Source organism: Trichosurus vulpecula, chromosome 9 (genome assembly GCF_011100635.1).
Source record: "Trichosurus vulpecula isolate mTriVul1 chromosome 9, mTriVul1.pri, whole genome shotgun sequence".
In the NCBI taxonomy this organism is placed as follows: domain Eukaryota; kingdom Metazoa; phylum Chordata; class Mammalia; order Diprotodontia; family Phalangeridae; genus Trichosurus; species Trichosurus vulpecula.
Genome location: NC_050581.1, coordinates 123089894 through 123105701, shown reverse-complemented (window position 1 = coordinate 123105701; position 15808 = coordinate 123089894). Strand labels below are relative to the sequence as shown.

Here is a 15808-nt window from a genome sequence, read left to right as displayed (position 1 = left end):
CCTGGATTTTGGAGGGTTCAGCCATGAGCATGCCCTGGAAGACTTTGGAGAGGTCCCTCAGATTAAAAGTGTAGTGGCACTTGGCTGGAGTGGGCAGGAGTTGAGAAGTGATGGTGGCATATACCTGGATAGTGGCTGCAACGAGGGGCTCGTTCAAGTCTGCCACTGCAGGGGCTCCCGCTATTAGAGAGAGAAGAGGGCAAGGTGGTCAGGGTGGACCCAAAGACTGACAAAGTCCCTCTCACTGTCTGAACAGAGCAGGCCCTGGCCATTCTTCACCATGAAGATTTCTTTTACCTACATTCAGGGCCCTCCAAAATCTCATGCCTTTTATTTTTCCAATCCTTACTTTCCTTCATCTATTCTCTACACAACTCAATACAACTAAAGACACACTTTGCTCTCTTGCCTTGGTGTCTTTACTCATATAGTTCTCTATGCATAGAATATCTGACCCCCACCTCCCTTCCTCCTGAAACTTCCTTTGACTTCTGGGATACTGCCTGCTCCTGGTTCTCCTTAGACTCGTCTGACCATTCCTGCTCAGTCTGCCACCTACCCATCAACCACAGGTGTCCAAACCCCAAGGTTCTGTCCTGGGCCTTCTCTTTGCTTCCTATCCTCCTTCTCCGATCTTATCAACTCCTGTTGAGTTCCATGATCATCTCTCCACAGATGACCCCCAAATCCATATTCTAGCCCCCATCTCTCTCCAGAACTCTAATCCCACAATGCCAACTGCCTACTAGGTCTCTCTACCCAAATGTTCCACTGGCACCTCAAGCTTAATATGTCCAAAATGGAACTCATCCTCTTCCTCACCAACTAAACCTAGCCTTCTCTAATATGCCCTTTCTTTTGAGCCATCACCCTGTTTGGAGCCACCCTCATTCCTCTCCATGCTGCCCTCTGGACATCCTTGGTACATCTGAAGAGCTTAACAAATTCTAGTTGACTGACTGACCACCTTTACAGCCAGCCACATTCACAACCTTGAGGTCATTCTCAACTTCTCTCCCTCACTCAGATGCCAAGTCTTATCAACACCTCACGTATCCTCAAAAAAGACTGACAAGGGCCCAAAAGAGAAGAGCTGAACACAACCCTCGTCCCCTCCCCTCTTCTAGCTCTTGCTCTGGGAACAGTAGTCAAGACTACCACTGCTTCTGGAAAAGGCACGACTGACCCACAGCCACACTCACTGCCCTTTGTGACTAAAGCTCCTTCCCCTGGTGCCCGTGCCACTACGTGTATTATTTCTACCTATTAGAATGTAAGCTCCTTGAGGGCAAGGGTTATATTTATGTACAGCCTTTACCTATGCCCTCCTACCCCCCTTTGTATTCGTACCCACAGTGGCCAGCACAGAGTCTGGCATACAGAAGGGGCTAATAAATTGTTATTGTTGTTTAAATTTCATTCATTCATTCATTCACAGGGGCCTCTGTCGTTCAGGCCTTTACTTACGTACAGGGTCTCTGTAACTCTTCTCTCCAAGGAGTCCAGCTATAAAATAAAGCGAGGAGGTTTTTCAATCATGTGTCTCACGGCTGCTGGCTATCTCAACTAGTATGAAGAATGCATTTCCAAACTGGACAGAAATAAGAAATACACATCCACCTATCTCCTATACTAGAAATCACTGCCCCTCTAGGCAGTAATTCAGACCTACTCCATCCAGAGGCCAGTAGCCCCTCAGGAATCGAATTGGGAGTGAATGCTCGGCCTTCAACCATCACCAGCTTTTGAATGTTTGATTATGAAAGACAAACAAGGGAAGTAAGGCATTCACTTGCCATTTATTAAAGCCTACTTGGAAGATTGGGGCCACTATTAATAAAACTCATAAGAAGGTTTTTCAATCAGTTAATTATTATTTTTTACTTCTTCTGGTTTTGTTTTATCTTGGAAAGGTAAGAAGCCTCGGTCTGCTTTCATTTTTACCTCCAAATGCTCAGCCTCCCTCATAGGTGAATGCCTGTTGGAGTTTGAGGGAAGCCGTGAGCTGGGTTCCCTCATTCTGTCTCACCTGATGATCCTACCTTCCCCAGGACATGGGTGGAAAGGGCAAATTTGGTCTTGGAGGCGTCCATCCCTGATACTCACCCATCCAGCTTCCTAGAATGGTGGAGAAGATGCGTTTCTTGCTCAAGTCGTCCAACTCAATGAAGGAGAGGTAATTGAAATGGTGGGTAAGACGGGGAGTGATGGCATTCCGGCCCCCACCAGGTGGTCCCATGGCACAGACAAAGTTAATGTCCACCAGCTGCTTGAACGTACCTAAAGAACATCACAAAGTGTCAGAGGACAAAGGAAAAGCCACTGTGGAATTCCATAAGGGCTGGATCTTCCAACCAAGCTCATATGACCAAGAAAAGGGTGGCCACATACCAATCATCTTCCTGTCATACCAGCCCCCGTGGTCCATCCACTGGCGCAAGAGTTCGATGGGAGGTTGGGCTCCATAGGTCTCCAGAGCAGGCATATTCAGGTCATCAATAAAAAATATGAAGTAGCGGCCCAAGGGGGGCCCAAACACCCCCTTTCGCCTGCAGAAGAGAAGGGCTTCTATGAGGAGGATTCCAGGTGGAAGCCCCCAGATGCCACCTGGGACCAATTCAACAAGTATCCAACTAGTCCTGACTGTTCTTCCACATACCCAGGAGGGTTAGATAAAGGTCCTCAGCCACTCATGAGAAAGCATCTGTTCAGCAAAATCTTTGATTATTTTTTGTTTTGCTTTTTTATTCCAGACCTGTGATTTTATCAGTGTGGAGAATTGCCACTAAGGAAACTCCTTTTGTCAAAGGAGAACAACAAATGCTGTGTATAGTTTCAGAGAGCTGCCTCTGGGCACTGAGAAGTCAAGTCACTTGCCCAGAGTTGCTTGGCCAGTCTGTGTTGGAGGCAGAGGGAAGCTTCCTTGGCCAGCTCAGCCCATCCTAACGTCTCCCCTCTCTGAACAACCACAGCACTAATTCTGTCTCCAGGACCACCTCATTCATTCATTTATTCAACAACCATTTGTGGAGCTGGAGCCTGTGTCCTCTGAACTCCAAATCTTTTCTTCCCCATTCTGCTACATCATGCCCCATCCCTTCTACCCCCAATTCTACTCTAAGTCCTCCGAGGGCAGGGACCAGATCTTAAGTTTGGATGCGTAAGTGTGGTCCAGCGGAAAGAGTCCTGGATCTGTCATTGGCACATCTGAATTCCTGGGCTGGTTCTGCCAAGTTCACAGCCAAGTTAGTTCACCTGTCTGGGCTTCATTTTCCTTCCTCCTATACATGTCTGTATTATTTACCACACAGGGCAGCCAAGCTGTGAGATGAATTGATGTACAGAAGCTACTTTTTAAAAGCACAGTTTATTATTACTGCCTCCCTGTATCAGCCGCAGCACTTAACATTGGGCCTGGCACACAGTATGTGTTTCATAAATAGTTGTTGAATAAATGAATAATGACTCAACACCACGATTAGCTAAAATCTAAAAAGTGGCCTACAACTATCCCTCAGGAGAATCAACCCCAGCCCAGTGAGGGGGAGGATCCCTGGAATAACTCTGACATCTCCCGTAGCCCCACTGTCCCAGGACCTGATGCTCTGGGTACAAAGGGACAGTGACCGTGGGGAAACTCATTCCACTTCCTATCATTTTACAGGAGTATTTCTATGCACTCCACTATCAGATATAATAGCTGTGCGCAGTGAAATCTTAAGGGTTGTAGGAGGAACAAAGAGGCCAGAGCCAAAAAAGGAATTTTGCCTTTTATCCAGCTTGCTGTCAATGAGGTCCTGGGTCTGATTGGCCGAGGTCCGGGCTGAAAACGTCAGGAAGTGGGTGATGTATTCCAAAGGCAAGTTCTTGAGGAGCTTGTCAAAAATGGTGATCGTCTTTCCTGTGCCCGTGGGCCCAATACACAGAACCTAGAAGGAGAGAAGTAAAGAAATGAGGCAGGACCAGACCTTCCAGAGCCAGGCCTCAGTGAGCCAGCACTCAGACAGAGAGTAGGTGAAGCTTGGAGATAATGATTCTCACCCCTACTTCTAGAAGAAAGGAGCAGTTTGGAGACTCACCGGTTTCTTGTTGGTAAGGAGCATCCCGAGGAGGTAAGACATCTGGACAGTGTCCATCGTGGGCACAATGATGTTGGAATAGCTGGTATCAGGAACCATGGTAAAGGGTGCTGATATATCCATCCACTTCACCCAGCTCACCTAGAAGACACAGGCTACTTCAGACACTGGGCCTGGCCAGCTAGATCCCCTTCTGCAGCAGAGATATCTGAACTTAGAATGACAGTACCTTCCCTGCTGAGGGTCAAACTTGGATGTTCCCCAAGCACTGGACCCCTAAGGACTAAGAAGGTTAGCTGACCAACTGTCTGACAGAAGAAAGGCTTGGGGAGCTATGGGGCATGAATACTATAGAATGCTCACATGCCCATTCTATGCCAAGCTTTTAGAAGACAGCTCCATGAATTGGGACAGAGCAGCAGGGGAGGGACAAAGACTCAGCCAAGCTACAGCTGAACAGCCATGAACCTATTAAGGACTGAGAAGACGTGAAAGATCGGATTTAAGATTCTCCTGCAATACAACTGGTCCATGGGCCTTGGTTCTAAGGGAGCAGCCTCTGGATCTAAGGCTTAGCCACTTTCCTGTGTTTTCCTCAGGGAGCAGCACGCATTGTAGCCTTTCAACCATGAAGTCTATGAGGTCATCCCAAAGGTCTTTGCCATCTGGCCTTGGACTATATTCTGACTTTTCAGTAGCTCCTCTGTAGAGCAACTCTGGGAGAACACGGACAAGAATTTTACAAGATGGAGAGAAAGGCTGGGCTATGACCTGCACCTATGGATGTAATACTTACATCATGAGATCCCAGGACCATTGACAAAATCCAAGAAGCTTATCATTCAAAGGGACTACCACCCAGGTCAGGAAATTCTAGGACGTTCTTGACCAAAGGCCACCCAGCCTTGGTTTGAACATTTCCAGTGGTGAGGAGACCTCTACCTCCTAGAAACATTCCATTTTACTGTTGCGTAGGCTTGTTTGTCAGGACATTTTTCCTAATTTTGAGCTGAAATTTGCCTCCCTGATGCTTCTAACTAGTCCTTCCTTCTGGTTCTGCTTCCTTGTTCTACTCCTTCAGATACCAAGAAGCAGCAGTCCTGTCCTACCAGTCTTCTTTTTGTGGCTTGCCTCTCCCAGGGGGCTTGCCTCTTAGTGATATCAGGCTTGGTTTGTTCATTAAATGGGTGTGTGCGCCCTAAGTACATCTGCAGTGTTTAGGAGTGCTGAGTGATAGAAAAAAGCCAGGCCTAAGGATCCACACGGTAGAAGAATTGAATGTAGTCATGGTCTACCACCCCAAATCCTGAGTCTTAGTCAAGGAGGATTTTTATCTGGGCCTAACTAGGAGTTGAAGCTGCCTTGCCCCTGAGCTGGGTATGGTAGCATCAGATACCTAAGGAACACCAACGTGAATTAAAAAGGGGTGCACGTGCTTCCCCTGACACCTCCCTCACTTCTACCCCTTGAGGTTTTGCCCCAGATTTAGTCTCTAAGGCCAAAAAGGAAAAAAGCCATCACCTCTTTGTTTTCATCTTCATCCTCATCTTCATCCTCCAAGTTACTGATGCCACAGTCATCTAGACGATAATCAAACACCAAGCCATCTTCCGGAAAGAGCAAGCCTACCTAAGGGAGAAAAGGTATACATAGGACTTTGGCCCTTGGTCTCCTTCCTGACCAATTGCCACTGAGGGACAGGTAATCCCAAGAGCACTGGGAACAGCAATGCCCAGTCTTGGAAACCCTGGGATTGAGTCACCCCCATCCCCACCCCTGCCCAATCCCAGCCCCTTGGTTCTGCTTCAAGCCTGGCCCCACATGGTCATCCATATGAAGATCAACCCTTGGGGAGAACGGACTTGGTGTTCTGCCTACAACCAATACCAGCTACTGACAATAGCCACAGATAGGCAGGTAAGGGCAAAAGCCTGGGGAGCAGCAACATTCTCCCACCCCACTGGACCTGCTTCCATCTCAGTCCCCACAACCACTGTCCTTATGGAGATGTGACTTGGCAATTGTTTTGGCCTGGGCTGTAGCCCCTATGCCCTCTGTAACCACAGATACTGAAGACCCCCCCCAAAAAGCTCTCATCACCAAAGTCCTTGGCCTGTCAAGTGGCTCAGCACCAGAAACGGTGATGGTTTTATCGGTGGAAATAAGATTAGAAAACTGTATCATCATCTGTTTCAACACTGCTTCCTAAGTGACCTACAGCTGGATCCTCCTTTGTAGCTTATGTTCCTCTAATAGAACATGAGCTCTGAGAGAGCAGGGATTCTCTCATTTTTCTCCTTAAACCCAGCATTCAGCAAAGCTTTAGGCACAAAGCAAATGCTTGATGAATGCTTTTTATTCATTCATTTTCTATCCATGGGTATGCATGTATGCAGGCTTGGGTGTGTGCATGCCTGGCTGCAGTGGGGTGCCAGGGGACTCTTCTTCCCTTACTACTCACCTCCTCCATCTTCATCTTTGTCTTGAGCCATGCACTGAAGGTCTTGCGGCTATTGGCATCTCCTGTGGCTCCCACACTCCATATCAGGGAGAAGATGAACCAAGGCTCTACCAGCTCTGGGATTCGAATCAGCTTCTCATGAGGCAATTTCTTGACACCCTGAAGAGACAGGAAAATGGAAGATGCTTAGGATGTAACAGACCTACATCTCAGGATGTAACCCACACAGAGACCAGCATACAATCCATATGTGACCCCACAGAATAACATATACATAGCTCAGACTGTGGCACAAACTATGCAGACAAAATAAGGCAAAATCCTCATCGTCAGGTCAACTCCAATATTCAGTTTACTTATTGATTTTTCCAGATTTATTCTGCCACTAACTTATAGCATAACCTTGAGGCAATCCCTTTATCTTCTGTAAAATTATTCTATTATTTCCAAGGTTTCTCCTCCCTCTGATTCTCTAGGTACAAATTTCAATCTTGTATGTCCTACAAGGCATAGATATGAAATAATCATTTCCTAACCACGGCCAAGGCCCATGTGCAGTGAAAAAAAATCCTTAAAATGTGTGTATTTAAGTATACCACCTATATAGCTGAGGCAAAAACAATGAGAATGTAATCGTGGGGTTTATATATACATTCTAATGGCTCTAATAAGCAAAAATTAATTGCCATGCTGGCTAAGTAATGGCATGCTAAGGGAGGCATAAATATTTGAACTAAGTTGGGGGCAGGTTAAAAGACAGAGCCTGAAAAACTGGGGATCAGAAAACAGGTTGATTAGATCCTAGATTCATGGAAACAGGGAACTTTTAGGAAAGGGTCCAGAACAAGGAAGCAGTCATTAAGGGACCCTGAGCAGCAGCTGTGAGCTCTAGAAAGGGAGAGGCTCAGAGCAACTCTGGGAGTGGGGGCTCATGGGATTCTGTGAGGCATCAGGATGAAGGCTCCCAGAAACCTCACTTGCCTTCAATCTCAAGACCAAGAGATACCATATGGAAAGAATTGGGCTTTGGTGACCAGCAGGAAGCTCCAGTGTGGGCTGAGGATAGAAACATGAAGGGATAGAGATAAAAGGTGACCATTATACTCAACTGTGTCAAGCCCAACCAGGTAACCAGACTGTATCTGAAGATGCATGTGCCTGGAAGTATTTAAAGTGCTCCTGATAAGACTTCTTATGGAAGTAAGAGGGTTTCTGGCCTCTCATGGACTGGATATAGGCTGTTTGAAATTTTTGAGAAGAAATACTAGAAGAGAGAAAAGAAGGAGAAAGGATACAGCCCCACTCTTAATTTTTTTTATCCTGAACTTAAACATTAAAAAAGGCCATTTCCGTACACATAACACAGCAAAAAAGTTCTACATGAAATGGTGACTCTCCATTGTATGCTGCTTGGTTTTATATATACATATGTGTGTATATATACATATAAAATTATACACATTATTTTCAAAACTCTCTTTCTTGTCTGTTTTCCTTTTGGTCTTCTTCACTGCACTTTTTAAAAATGTCACAATGACCAAGGGGAAGGAAGAGGAAAAACCAAACTTGTGACAAATAAGCACAGTTGAGCAAAACTAATCCATACAGCAGCCATGTCTACACGTGTATCTTTGCCCCTCGTGTCCATCCCCTCTGCCAGGAGATGGGTAATAGGCTTCATCACCAGTTCTCTGGAAACATGGCTGGTCATTACGTTGATCAGAGGTCTTAAGTCATCCAAAGTTGTTTTTCCTTATGACACTGCTGAACTGGTACAAATTGTTCTCCTGGTTCTGCTCACTTCATACCACAAAGGATTTTCTGCAATCGTCTCTTTCTTCATTTCTTGTGATGCAAGGATATATCATTACCTTTACATGCCACAATTAGTTCATCCATTCCCCATATGTACAAAAGGCAATCTAAGTTATCTCCTTAGGTTCTTATTCTTTTCTCTTTCCACCCTCTACCCCCACCCCAACCTTTAATTCTACCTTCAGGATCAGGAAGTTTGTTCTGCTTATGACCATTCCCTTCCAGGTGGTATCTTCTCTCCTAAATCCTGCTCCCTTTCTCCACTTGTTTCACTGTTAAATTTGATGTAATTCTGTTCCAAACCGTTTTTGTGCATACTCAACCTACTTTCGTCCATCTCAGATAAGAAGTAAGGTCCACTCAATGACCATTCCTCCCACCCCTTCCACTATACCTGTATATTCATTTTATGAACCCCAATGACAAGAAATGACATGCTCCCCCACCTTCCTTCTCTCTTCCACACTAGTATACTCTTCTTTGTATCCACCCTTCTCTTTCCCCACAGAACAAAATCAATATATCCCTGTTTTCCTGTTTTACTCCCTCAATAACACTTGAAGATATTAAGACTCCAAAGGGACACTTGTTTCTTCTCCCCTAGTAGAATGTTAGCACTACATCATCATACAGCTCCCTTACAACTGCTTGAATAAATTTATCTTCCCATGTTTCTCTAGCCTCATGTTTGTATTTGAGTTCCTGACCAGGTCCTTCTATCATAAATGCTTGAAAATCTACTATTCTACTATTCCACTATACATCTATTGCACCCCTCCCCCTGTCCCATAGCATTGGATTATGCTCAGCTCTGCAGGGTAAGTTATTCTTGGTTGTAAGCATATAACTTTTGCCTCTTGGAATATTGTATTACAAGATCTCCTCTCATTTGCAGTTGAGCTGCCAGGTCTTGCATGATCCTGACTGTGGGTCCTTGGCACTTGACCTCCTTTCTGGATGTTCGCATTATTTTTCTTTGTGGTGGCAGCTCTGGATTTTGACTATGACATTCCTTGGATTTTGCCCTTTGAGGTTCCATTCAGGTTATTGTCATATTCTTGAACTCATTTATTTGTTATGACATTTATTATTAGTTATTAAGACAACACTTAAGAGTTCAGCTGCAAGTAAGGTGGTTAAGTCCCATGGTCCTTAGGGTGCTGTAGCAAAGCAGTAATAACTCTTCCTTCTTACCATTTTCACTAATAAAATTGTATCAGATTCTGATATTGAACCATCTGTCTAAAAGTGCCAAGGACACTTTCTATCTTTCTATGTTTACTTTGCCCTAGGAGGCAGATTTCATTTATTATTTCTTGAAACATAGTGTGCAGATTTCTCTTTATCCATAGTTTTTAGAACTCTGATGATTCTCAAATTAGCTCTCCTTGATTTATTTTCCAAACCAGTTGTTTTTTATGTCCAATATTTTCTTCCATTTTTCCAGTCTTTAGATTTTGTTCTCATCTTTCTTGCTGACTCATGTAGTCATTAATTTCTGTTTGGTCTATTCCAGTTCTCAGGGATTCCATTTCTTGGGTGAGGTTTACTACTTTCTATTCTAAGCTACTTATTCTCCTTCTAATTATTTCTTTGAGAGAGTTTATTTAATTTTATATCTCTTGAGTCATTTCTTTTAGGTATTGTCAAAAATCCATTGTTTCCTTTGAGTCTCTGTGGTTGTCATAGAGTTAGATTTGCACATTTTTTTGAGGCTGGTTGATGTTTTGTTTGATATACTTCTCTTTCTAGCTTTAGTTCCTGAATTGGGCCTTTGTGCCAGGGCCAGACTTCATCCCTTGCTCCTACCCTTTCTGGGTAGGACAATCAACCCTGGTTGGTCTCACTTTGAGTCCCCTGGGTCCTTGTGCTGCCCTCTACTTCACTGCCTTAGATCCTTCTAGATCTTTAAGGTTCCACTCACTGGCTCTTTAGGGCTCTGTCTGTTATCTCTGGACTCTGTTAGGAATGTTGGGGCCTCTGAGTCTGGACAGTGCTAATATAAGGGTTGGGGCAGCTTTACTGGTCCCTACGTGCTCCCATTCCCAAGTCTTACCAAGTTTTCAGGGATTTCTGACACGTCCCCCCTCTGAATTTTCTCAGGGGAACTCTGCTCTTGCTGCTTCTGAGACAGAGACTTTACAAGCTACCTGCTAGCCCATCTCTGGCCACATTGGCACTCACTTTGTTTGGGGGACACCTTCCCTATTGCCCATGTGTTTCTGGAGGATTTTTTGTACAGTTATATGGTCAAAGAAGTTACTTACTGTAATTTCTCACTGGACTTCTTGATAATTATTTGGTCTTCTGTGAACTTCAAGGTTTTGCTGGAGTGTTGGGGAGCTGGGCTGCCTGCTTCCTATTTAGGAGGCCATTTTGGCAGGGAGTTTGCTCTTTAGAAGCGGCAGCCTGAGTCATTGAGTGGTGGTAGGAGAAAGTTATGAGTGGAAGAGTCGTAGAGAACCTTCTGTGCATGGGGTCATGGGAAGTTTCGCAAACCAAATATAAGAATCTTGGAATGTTCCACTTGAGCTTTCTCTCTCCTTGTTGGACTCAGCCTTTCCCTAGAGAGAAGGCATTTGCTTTCACAGACACTTTGTCACTATCTGGAATTTAGGGCTTTTTCTTTTCTTTTTGGGTTATGAGTCAAGGATCATAGCTTTTACTTTTCATCTCCCTCTGTACATTTTTTTCCATGGAGTAATGAACAACAATATGCAAACCCGTCGGCCAAGATAGTGAAGAAAAGCCAGGAAGTTGCCTGAGCTCTCCCTAGTTTCCCTTGAAAACAATGTTAAGTCAAGCCTCTAAATGGATTCTGGAGTGACAGAAACCACAAAAAGACAGAGTGAAACAATTTTACAGCTTAAGATAAGTTAGGACTTCAGGAAAGGTCTGTCTCACATGAGTAAAAAGGAATCACAGCCCAGTGCAGATGGGATCTGGGCAAGCCAGTGGGAGGCTCTTAGCCACAACACAGCTCAGCAACTAAGACCCCTTGGTCCTGCCTCAGCAGGCCAGTGGCACAGCAGGCCAGCTATGAGGCCTCCAGCTCCATTGCAGAAGGCAAATTGCCAGCCCTGGAACCCCTGGTACAGGAGGAATGACTAGGCTGAGCCATCCCAGCACAGTGGGCAAGCTGCTAGCACCTGAGGCCCTGGTGCAGAAATCCAGTGACCAGGCTCCTGGTCCCAGTGCAAGAAGCTTGCGACAGGGGCCCCTTCGCCGCAGGAGCAGAGCTCAACTTTAAAAGTCAAGAAATAGGCTAAAAATGACCATAGAAAGCTACTATGGCAACAGAGAAGTTCAAAACAGAAACTCAGAAGGCGACAACAATGTCAAAATGCCTACATGCAAAGCTGCAAAGGGGAACGTGAATTAGTCTCAAGCCAAAAGAGCCTTCTTAGAAGAGCTCAAAATAGATTTTAAAAGTCAAATTAAGAGAGGTAGTAGAAAAACTAGAAAAAGAAATGAGAGTTGTATAAGAGAGAGTCAACAGCTTGGAAAAGGAAGAACAAAAATTGACTGAAGAAAACAATTCCTTAGAAAAAAACAGAATTGGCCAAATTGGGGAAAAAAACTGAAGAAAACAACTCCTTAAAAATAGAATTGGCCAAATGGAAAAGAGGTACAAAAGCTAACTGAAGAAAATAATTCCTTAAAAATTAGAATTGGGCAAATAGAAGCTAATAACTCTAGGAGACATCAAGAATCAAACCAAATCAAAAGAATGAAAAAAAATAGAAGAAATGGAAAATACTTCATTGGAAAAATAGCTGACCAGAAAATAGATGCAGGAGAGATAATTTAAGAATCAATGGAATACCTGAAAGCCATGATTTAAAAAAGAGCCTGGATAGCATCTTTCAAGAAATCATCAAGGAAAACTGCCCTGTTATCCTAGAACCAGAGGAAGGATAGGGTAAAAGAGAGAGGGGTTGGGGGGGGGGAGACAGAGAGAGAGAGAAAGAGAGAGAGGGGGGGGGGGAGAGAGAGAGAGAGAGAGAGAGAGAGAGAGAGAGAGAGAGAGAGAGAGAGAAAGTATATAAACAGCGGAAAAAATAGGATGGAGGGAAATACACAGTAATCATAACTGTGAATGTGAATGGGATGAACTCTCCCATAAAATGGAAACAAATAGCAGAGTGGATTAAAAACCAGAACCTACAATATGTTATTTGCAAGAAACACTCTTGAAGCAGAGAGATACACACAGAGTAAAGGTAAAAGCCTGGAGCAGAATCCATTATGTTTCAATTGAAGTAAAAAAAAGCAGGGGTAGCAATTCTGATCTCAGACAAAGCAAAAGCAAAAATAGATCTAATGAAAAAAAATAAGGAAGGAAACTATATCTTGCTAAAAGGTACCATACACAATGTAGTAATATCAATACTAAACATATATGTACCAAGTGATATAGCATCCAAATTTTTAGAGAAGCTAAGTGAGTTACAGAAAGAAATAGATGGCAAAACCATACCAGTGGGGAACCTAAACCTCTCCCTCTCAGAACTAGACAAATCTAACCAAAAAATAAACAAGAAAGAAGATAAGGAGGTGAATGGAATTTTAGAAAATTTAGCTATGCTAGACCTCTGGAGAAAACTGAATGGGGAAAGAAGGGAAAATACCTTTTTTTCAGCAGTACATGGCACCTAACCTACACAAAAATTTACCATGTATTAGGGCATAAAAATCTCACAATCAAATGCAGAAAGGTAGAAATATAAAATGCATCCTTTTCAGATTATGATACAATAAAAATTACACGTAATAAATAACAACAACATGCTCGGCCTTAATCCAAGATGGAAATAAACTTTTACTACTACAACTGGACTTTCATTTACTTTGGGAGCATTGTACATTCTTATGCATAGTTGGAAGAAAGAGACAGACTTTAGAAACTGCAGACATGTAAGAGAAGACAGCTCTTCAACATATCTCTGATTTTCAGTTTTCTTCCCTACCTTGTTTTAATCCCAGGGAAGAGCTCATCCATTATTGTGTATTTTCTGGTGTATTCCAATCTGTATAACTTCTCTGATTAGTGTCTGGCACATAGTAAGTACTATGTGAATATTATTTCTGTTTGCTGGGATAAATAGGTTTATTCATTGCTCACTGCTTGTGATGTAACTAGTCTTTGATGGGAAGGGTTAAGCTAGTAGATATACACTTGGGGCTACCCTGCCCTCTTAAGAAAGTGCCTTTTGTTTTGAATTCCCTGAAATAATCCCACTCTACAGACCAACAATATGTATAATAGTAGCTAGACATAATTCTAGTGTGGTACCCTTCTTGGAGGCTACAGAAAAAAATATTCATTCAGGGCCTGTCTCCTGATTCCTCAAGGGGTGGGCAGAAATCTCAGGCATATCTATCCTTGCCATTCACGAATCCCATTTTGAACAACCCATGTAGAAACACATATATTATTTGGTCACACACCCATCTTACACTGTGAAGGAAAGAGCCTCAGGTACAGTCGATGTGCAATAGGGCTGAATAGCCCTGAATATTGTGATACCCAGCCCTGTCCCAAGGAGGAGAGAATTCTTGTTTGAGGATTCAAGCAAGCAGCACAGTACAGTGGAAAGAACACTGGCTCTGGAATTACAGGGCCTGGGTTCATATTCCACTCTTGATGCTTGATCTTGGATAAGCTGCTAAACCTCGTTAAGCCACAATTTCTCTGACTGTAAAATGACGTGGCCTAGATGGCCTGCAAGGTCACTTCCTGCTCCAAATCCATGACTCAGTGGTCTATGATTTCCTTATGTCTTATGCCTTTAGTAGCCCAGATCTTTGTCAACCTGCCTTTCTTAGAAGTTTGGATTATCTTTCCAATGTCACCCTACTTTTATGCTGTGGCCAATAAAACGTCTTGTCTCTTTCATCCTGAGGTCCCTCATCTACTGCTTTTCCGAGTTCCAGTAAGACTAGTACCTATGAACCCTTGTCTCTTCACAGTTTGGGACTGAGCCAGGGCAGGAAGTGACTGTAATATTAAGACAAAAGGCATTAGCAAAACATATTTTAAAAATAAAAACAAAAAATTCCCCATGATACTATGATGTCCTATTCTAGACTTAACCCTTGGTGGACTGGGTGAATGGCTCCTCTCTATTTATCCTTCTTGTCTGAGGAGAGGTGATCTGGGAGATGGGAGGCAAGGAGCCACAGTCTTCCTACCTCTTTGGGCAAAAACGGCTTGAAGAAGCAGTCCATGATCTTGAGGAGGCTCATGGTCAGGTTGCTGTTTGTGGAGGCAATCACTTCCTTCACTGCTTCTCGGACAAACTTAATAGACTCCTGGAAAAGACCAAGTTGAGAAGCCAGGATGATGTCTGTCTTGTACAGGGAACCGTCACCTTAGGAATTTCTAATTTTATTTCCTGAGCTTCGGTCCACCCTCTGCCTTGTAAAGTGGTTCTTATAGAATGGGCTTTTCCCATGCTAACCAGATGTCAATCAAGTCAGTCAGTCAACAAGCATTTATTATGCACTTACTATATGCCAAGAGCTGTGATAAGTGGTAAGGATACAAAGAAAGACAAAAACAAGACCCTTGGCCTCAAGAAGTTCACTCTGGTCTAAGGGCAGACAACACATAAAAAAACTGTATATAAAAAATATATATGGTATAAATGGTAAGTAATCTCAGAGGGAAGCAGGCACTAGCATTTGGGGGTCTAAAGAGACTGAGGAAAGACTTCTGAAGACAGTGGGATTTGAGGTGAGTCTTGAAAGAAACCAGGGAAGCTGGAAGGTGGAGATGAGGAGGGAAATCATTCCAGGCATGGGGGTTACAGAGTCAGGAGTAGTGTTGTGTTTGAGGAATGACAGCAGAGCCAGTGGGAGTATCCTGTTCTTGGAGAGTTTGGTGCTGAACAAATAGGAGACATTCTAGGTGGTCCAGAGGCTGATTTTGTCCTGAGAGCCCTCACTCACCTCCAGAAACCTCTGGAACAGGCTTTCAAACTTCTCCCGGAAAGGCATCATGATGCTGGGGATCTTCCTCAGCCAGCATTCAGTGAAGGGCATGATTCCTAGGATGCTGGGCTCTAAGTAAACCATACCACAGCGGGACACAGTGGCAGGAGAGGCGACTGCCAGGTCCTGGACTTCAAACATCATGGTCATGGACTGTAACCAACAAATTCAAAAGAAGCTCTGTCACAAGTGGGGTTTCCCCGAGAGCTCTAAGCAGCTCTAAGGTGAGACTCTGCTCCCTGACAGAAACGGTTTAGACAGAAATGCGAATGAGTACAGCAAGAAGGAAGAGGCCTCATGATGGCATCCACCATCTTGCTGGCAAAAAGATGATAGAAGAATAGCCACTCTGGATCAGAAATGGAGGAAGGTGCTGGGGTGGAAGTCGGCCTGGTTTGGAAGTTCATAGGATTTTGGAGCTAGAAGAGGAGACCTTAGAGTCAGTCTAGTTAAATCC

The 15808-nt window shown here is 43.9% G+C and overlaps 1 protein-coding gene across 1 annotated transcript in view; it reads right to left on the bottom strand.

Moving 5' to 3' along the window:
* The window catches only part of DNAH1 (dynein axonemal heavy chain 1), a 162426-nt gene that overhangs the window by 60070 nt on the left and 86548 nt on the right, over positions 1–15808 (bottom strand). Inside the window, exons 37-46 of the mRNA XM_036738850.1 lie at positions 15310–15504; positions 14551–14670; positions 6541–6699; positions 5601–5708; positions 4080–4220; positions 3769–3929; positions 2392–2549; positions 2107–2280; positions 1468–1506; positions 2–180 (exon numbers count right to left, since the gene is read on the bottom strand). Coding sequence (XP_036594745.1) covers positions 2–180; positions 1468–1506; positions 2107–2280; positions 2392–2549; positions 3769–3929; positions 4080–4220; positions 5601–5708; positions 6541–6699; positions 14551–14670; positions 15310–15504 — 1434 coding nt within the window. The remainder of the gene's footprint in view (position 1; positions 181–1467; positions 1507–2106; positions 2281–2391; positions 2550–3768; positions 3930–4079; positions 4221–5600; positions 5709–6540; positions 6700–14550; positions 14671–15309; positions 15505–15808) is intronic.